This window comes from Corapipo altera, unplaced genomic scaffold (genome assembly GCF_003945725.1).
Source record: "Corapipo altera isolate COAL_440 unplaced genomic scaffold, ASM394572v1 44b, whole genome shotgun sequence".
Classification (NCBI taxonomy): Eukaryota; Metazoa; Chordata; class Aves; order Passeriformes; family Pipridae; genus Corapipo; species Corapipo altera.
In genome coordinates, this window is record NW_020884932.1 from 3,743,498 (window position 1) to 3,750,027 (window position 6,530).

Sequence of the window (6,530 nt, forward strand, 5' to 3'; positions counted from 1 at the left end):
ACTGAAGCCACTTAACCTCAAACTGAGGAGAAAGCTGTAGTCTGTGGAGCGGTGCAGATCAAAATGCCTTGGAGGATCTCCGGCACAGCCAAACTCCCCACCCCACTCCACCTAACCCTGCTGTAGGCATACAGACCCACATCTACCGTATGGACAGGGCAAACACCATGCAGAAAGGGTTTGGGGTTCCCCTTTTCCCACCAACAACCCTGATAACACCATCTCATGGGGAGCTTTGTGGCTGGTTTGCAGACAGGAAGGCCAGCCAAAACCTCCATTCCACCCTGGCGGAAACAGACCAACAAAAGGCTACAGTGGCTCCAGAAAGAAAGTCTCTGTATTAAAAGCCAAATAACGCAGAGCTACAATAATAAATACACACTATCTCAACTGGTAAATACAGTGTAAAAGATTCATTAAAGTTCAGCTTCAGCAATAACAATATATATATCGCTTCAGTTCTCCATCCTGCCCAGAGAGATGTCCCTTTCTGTCCATAAAGGAAAAACCCACTCAAACTGTATCCTATACGAAAATGCTACTGCGATGACAATAAATATGGCCAAATAGGAGGTTCTCTGAGTTCCTCCTTTGATTTTTTGGGTGGACTTTTCCTTTCCTTTTTTCTTTTTTCCTTTTTTTTTCTTTTTTTTTTTTTTTTTTTTTTTTTTACCAAAAGGTTCGTTTAAAACGGGTATTAAAGATATAAAACGCGCACACAGGTCCCCTCGGGGCCGCTCCCCTCGGAGCCGGGCAGGGCCGGGAGGGCGCTAAGGCGGCCCCGCGGCCCGCTGCGCACCTGTGGCACGCTTTAAACAACAAACACACGACAGAGTCCGTCCCGCGTCCCTCCACAGCACACGACGAAGAGAAGGGGGGTCACCGGGATAGGCTATTTGGCGGCGGTGGCGGTGGTGGTGGTGCCGGCGGTGGTGCCGCGGCGCTGCTCCATCCCGTTGGGCAGGAATCCGGCGATGATGGGCACGGGCCAGATGAGGGCGGCCACGCTCCACACGATGATGACCAGAGTCATAAAACACGCCACCAAGGTGGACTCGATGGGCTTGCGGTTCATTCGCCAGCCCGGCTCGCCCTTTAGCTCCTCCAGGCTGAAATCCAGGCAGCAGAAATTCAGCGGCTCCCCTTGCAGCCAGTACTGGCCAGGCTCCGCCGCCGGCGGGTAGGACAGCGAGGAGGAGGAGGAGGAGGCAGCGGCGGCAGCGGGCTGGGGCGCGGTGCCCCGCAGGCGCCCGACCCGCCTGCCCCGCACCCAGCTACAGCCCACGCAGAGGCGCAAGTCCTGCTGAGCGCCGCCGGCCGCCAGCCCCAGGTGCTCGATGAGCAGCGGCGGCCCCACGCGGTGAAAGGCGGCGGAGAAGAAGGCCCGCCCGTGGCTGTTGGTGGAGAAGAGCAAGAGGTCGCACTGGATGCCCAGCGGGCGGCTCCAGCGCACCAGCAGCGAGCTCAGCATCTGCCGCTGCACGCTGATGTTGCAGTGCGGGTCCTCGGCGGGCTGCGGCTGCCCCTGCGGCTGGGGACGCTGCTGCTGTTCCTGCTGCTCCCGCTGCTGCTGCTGTCCGGGGGAGGTGGGAGTGGAAGAGAAAGGTTCTTGGCTAGGGGCAGCCGGCGTGCCCGGGCTGTCGGTGCTCCCTTCCTCCTTGCTCGCTGCGCCGTCGAGGTCCATCTCGAGGCTGGCCAAGGAGCGGGAGGAGGAGTTGGCAGGGGGCAAGAAGAGCTCCTGCTCCTGCTCCTCCTGACCGCTGGCAGCCGCCGAGGGGCTCCAGGCCTGGCAGGGCGGCAGGCAGGCGGCCAGCAGTGCCGGGAAGAGCAGCGGCAGCATGGCATTAACTTAGAGTCGGAGAGGAGGGAGAGGAGGAGGAGGAACGAGAGGCTGCATGGCGCTGCCGGCTGCCATCTGGGAAGGGAGGCACAGTGCTCTCGCCGAGAAAGCGAGAGAAAGGAAAGGAGGGTGGGGGCAGGCGAGGGGGTGGGAGCGGGGCTGGGGCTGCCGCGGCGACGAGCAGAGTGAGCCGGGAGCCTCGGTGACGGCAGCGGCTCCCCCCTTCCCCGCCTCCTCCGCCCCCGGCCCGGCCCGGCAGCGCTCCGGCGGGAGGAGCCGTGAGCCCGGCCGGCCCCGCTGCCGCACCCGCGGGTGCCGGCCCGGGGCAGCTGCGCTCCCTGGGCGGGCAGTGCTCCGTCCCCCGGGGCGCTGCCAGGCAGCGGCCGCTCCTCTGCCCTCGGGCGGGGACTTGCGTCCCCTCAGGCGGGGACCCATCTCACGCGGCGACCCATCTCACCCGCCGCCACCGCGCCCGTCCTCCCTCACCCATCTCCGGGGACAGAGCCCCTCAGCTCCGCCGCCGCCTCGCCCGCGGGGCTGCCGTGTCCGCCCTCCCTTCTCGGTGGGCAGGGGCGAAGGGAAGGGGCTGGCTGCGGGCAGCGCCCTCGGGCCGGGGCGGGGGGCGCGGGTGGGGGAAGAGCATCCAGGAAGCGACCGCACACGCCTTCACTTCGACTTCATAGGAAGGGAACGGGACGGGGGAGGCGCGGAGGAAGGGAGTTTAAACTCGGTGACTGGGACCTTCCAGCGGTGCTCTCCAAGTCCAGGCTCGGCACCAAACCTGGACGTCGGGCGTTCAGATCTGGCCTTGGGCACCAGACATCCCACCCGTCCGACGGGCGCTGTCGGTCCTCGTAGCAAAGATTTAAGCGAGGAAGCTTACAAGTAGCACAAAGCTCCCAAGCGCGGTAGCCGTGAGACTTGGCAGCGCTTTTTGAAACGCTGCTTTATAAGCATGATACTTTGTAATCAGCCTAGATACTCCAATTTGTTTAGTGACCTGTGCTGGTTATAGAGTTACTCATGACACGGTTTGAGGCTTGTTGTGTTACTACACTTGGAGACTCGGGGTGGGACAGAACTAATGAAAGAAATGATGAAGGTTTCTTACTCTTTACCTTGAGCAGTGGGTGGGATAGAGTTACATTTTCCCGGCAAGCATTCAGAACTCGGATTCTCTTCTTTACCTTTGCAGCCCGTTTTCGACAAATACAATTGCAAAAGGGAGATGCTAATCTTTCCCAAGTATATATGAGATAATTTATGTAAACAATAGAACTAAAGTGCATATGGCACTCCTTTGAGATTGGCATCGGTCCCATGTCAGACATGTTACCACGTCAAAGTGACACATGGACACATTCTCATTTGGAGAATGAGTTACTGTAATATCACTCTCAAGTATTTCAGGTGAGTGAGGATAGTGAATGAAGGTACAGAGTAAATTTTAGATTTTATATAATTCAACATGAATGAAGGTAGTGAATCAGTTTTCTTTCAAAACCTGTGCCTAAACATATATTGACAAAACTCAGAGTTGTTTGCCTTCTATTCAAAAGATGTCTGAGCACCAAAATGTGTTTGGTCTTCATCCCAAATAAGTCCAAAGGGTATTGGCTACACATAGTTTGGCTAGGGTTTTAACTTTGCTTACTACAGAGAAACATGCCTGATGAAATGTTCAAAGCAAGCTGTTTGCTTCCAATTCTGGGCTTGTGCTCAAATGTTGCAATACAGTTAATACATTTTTCAGTCCTATTTCAACGTCTCTTACTTAAGAGTTCTCTGATATTTTTTATTGCCTGTTGAATGTGTCTCTACATGCATCTCCTGATGTCGTTTGTCATATCCACACTCCCACACATTTGTGGAACTGTTGTATGTCTATAGACCCCAGACCAGATTAAGAGAGGGCTAGTGTGTAGCAAATAGTGCCAAAACTGTGTGGCCACCCGTGTGTACAAATTATAATGCACTGGGATTTTTGGCACAAAGGACTGGAAACGAAACTAAGCCTCGTAAATAAGATTTAGCTCCTGAACACTGTTGCAGTGTGTGGGTGGCAAATGTTCTCAGGCATAGCTTCAGTTCTTTTGGTCTCCACTCCCTGCACCCAGCTGAATGCAGTCAAGGGTATTTGCGAAGAAATTGGAGGGGAGAAGGGTTGAGCTAAATTTCTTTTTCTGAAAGGAAAGGCAACCTGCCACAGGGAGGTTAAATGCATTTAGCATCATTTAGACCTCCACAGCAAAGAACTAAAAGACACCAATTTACTTCAGGTTGGAGATGCATGGGTGCCTCATATCTATTCCTCTTCATCCAGGAATAATTGAGTAAGTGGGTGGAAGACGCAGAAAGTGTGTTAGATCATTGGTTGATAGGCACTGTCCAGCAGGGCCCTTTAGAGATACTTTATTCCTAGGTCTATGAGATATAATTAATCTCTACATGGATTCAGTCATTCAAAGAGATTGCAGCACACTTGAAAACTCTTCGTAAGCAGTATTAACATATATAGCTCTATTCTGTGGTTTTCAGCCATAAATCTCAAAGAACAAAGTAGTTTTATGGCTAGTAAGGCTGAAGCCTAAAGAAATCGGGGGCCTGCCAAAGGTGACCTACGTGTCACGGGCAGATCAGGGTGTAGATTTTGCAGGTTTGATTCTATAGCTATAACTAGAACTATAAAATGCACCATAGGTCACAGGAGCATTTGACAGTATGGTAGAGGAGGTGTGAAGTGGGCTATAATGATAAAATTTTAGAAGGGAATAATGAGGTAACAAGACAGTAGGAGTTTCCTGAGACAAACTGCAGAGCTGTTGAGAGGGTAAAGACTAATGTTAAAGGACAAACAGAATATCTGGAGTTGTTTTAGTGACATTTTTATTAAAGTATTGCTTGTTAAATACTTCAAGTGTGATGAAATCAAGATTAAGTATTTCTGCTTAAGTGCCGTTAAAATTTCTTCTCATGAGGGTGCTGTTTTAGAGCCTGAAGTCTCATTGCAGCTGGTGGAAACTGACTGTAAGCAGGTACAGATTCCAGAAAGAAATCTGTAAGTGCATTCAAATCAGAAGCTTGTGATTGTCAGGCAGCATTTCTCAGCAAACTTGTGTTGATCTGCACTGAGGAAAGGGAATAACTGTGGAACTTTTTCTTGACAGAGGATGTGCTTTTGAGGTTGTCATTTCTGAGAGGACTTGCATGTGGGAGAGAAGACGGCAAAGCAGCAGAGTACAGACAGAGTTGGATACCCAGCCATAACATCACAGAGCTATTTTTCTGTGGAAAGACACCTACTGTCAATTACAGGAAAAAAGATGTTGGGAGCAAGTAAGTATAGTGATGCGTTACCAATCTCTGTAAAAGTGCCAGGTAAGTAAGGAGAATTTCACAGTCAACAGCTGAAGAGGGTCAGGAGAAAGGAGTTGGTACTTGAGCCCTCTCAGAAAATAGCAGTTTCAGTTCTGTGAAAGGAGTAGGATCAAATCATCCTGAGATTGTTCTGAGAAGTATACTTGTTCCCAGCTGAGGAAAAATATTTCTGTGATACAGTTTAGAAGGCTTGGCTAATGGTTTCACAAGTGATGTGAAGGGAGAGTCTCAGAGTAAGGTGAGGAAGTGAACTGGTCATACAATGTCTGGGGGTTGTGTCCTTTGAAGAGTCATAGATAATCACTGGTTTGCTGGTTGAGAAAGGAGCTAAGGGATGTTTCATACTGCCCACCAACGTGTAGCTTTGATTGTAAGCACAGAGATCAAAACTTTTACTCCTCCTTCTTGCGTGGTGTTTTTGTGGATTTGTTAGAAATTATTTGTGATGAAACAGTTAAAGGCCACTGAAGCTTCTGAAACAGATAACAGAAGCTGGTCGGACTAAGCAGCTTGCTACTGCTGCATCGTGTCAGAACGATTTATCTGCAGAGAACAGAGATCATGCACTGCACACAAGCCAGGGTTTTGTACCACTCTTTACATGAGTATCAGAAGCCCAGATGAAGGGAACAGCCAGTTGGCAAGCAGGCTGAGAACAAGGGAGTAATCCTTCCAGAGAAGTCAACACACCTCTCTCAGCAAAGACACTAAGCTCGTTGTCTGACAGGCATTTCTATCAGCAGCGGATACTGACTCTGTACCACCCTCTCAGTTATGCAAACAGATGTCCCTGGAGCCATAAAATGCCCCACGTCCAAGAGATGGGGCAGATGACAGCAATTTTAAAGTAACTTTGATAATCATGCCCTTTTTAGTTAAAAAACTGTAAACATTTTCAGCCCAACCTTAACCACAATCTTTAACCCCTTATCCAGATCACCACACACTGCTGCAAAAAGCTGTCTGTACCTATGTAGCTGAGGGAGTGAGGCAAGGTGGCAGGGAAGGTGAGAGATTTGAACAGTGGTGGCCAGGCTAGGGCTGTTTAGCCACTGCATGTCAAGATGGGCTTTGGTGGGGCTCCCACGGTCTGCAAGCCACACAGATGATGGAAGTGTGGACCAAGGAAAAGCAACTGCCATCAGGAATCCTAAAAGGAGTACTGAAGGAGAGTTATCCATGGCAATTACTACCAAATGTAATCCGTCTGTAAATACGACTGCTAGAAATCGGAAAAACGTTGTTCAGAGCATCAGGCCTGCTGGATGAGGGCTCTGGGAGCTTTGAGGGGTATTCATCTTTGTAATTCCAT

The 6,530-nt window shown here is 50.9% G+C and overlaps 1 protein-coding gene across 1 annotated transcript; it reads right to left on the minus strand.

The window, feature by feature from the left end:
• Positions 1–319: 319 nt before the first annotated feature.
• Positions 320–2,152, minus strand: TMEM158 (transmembrane protein 158). The gene has a single exon (XM_027659371.1). It carries the CDS (start codon positions 1,838–1,840, stop codon positions 893–895), a length of 948 nt encoding a protein of 315 aa, XP_027515172.1. The 5' UTR covers positions 1,841–2,152; the 3' UTR covers positions 320–892.
• Between the last annotated feature and the right edge of the window lie 4,378 nt (positions 2,153–6,530).

What these genes read in the sequence shown, in the direction of transcription:
- TMEM158 (XM_027659371.1), bottom strand. Translation starts at nt 1,840, where the DNA reads ATGCTGCCGCTGCTCTTCCCGGCACTGCTGGCCGCCTGCCTGCCGCCC.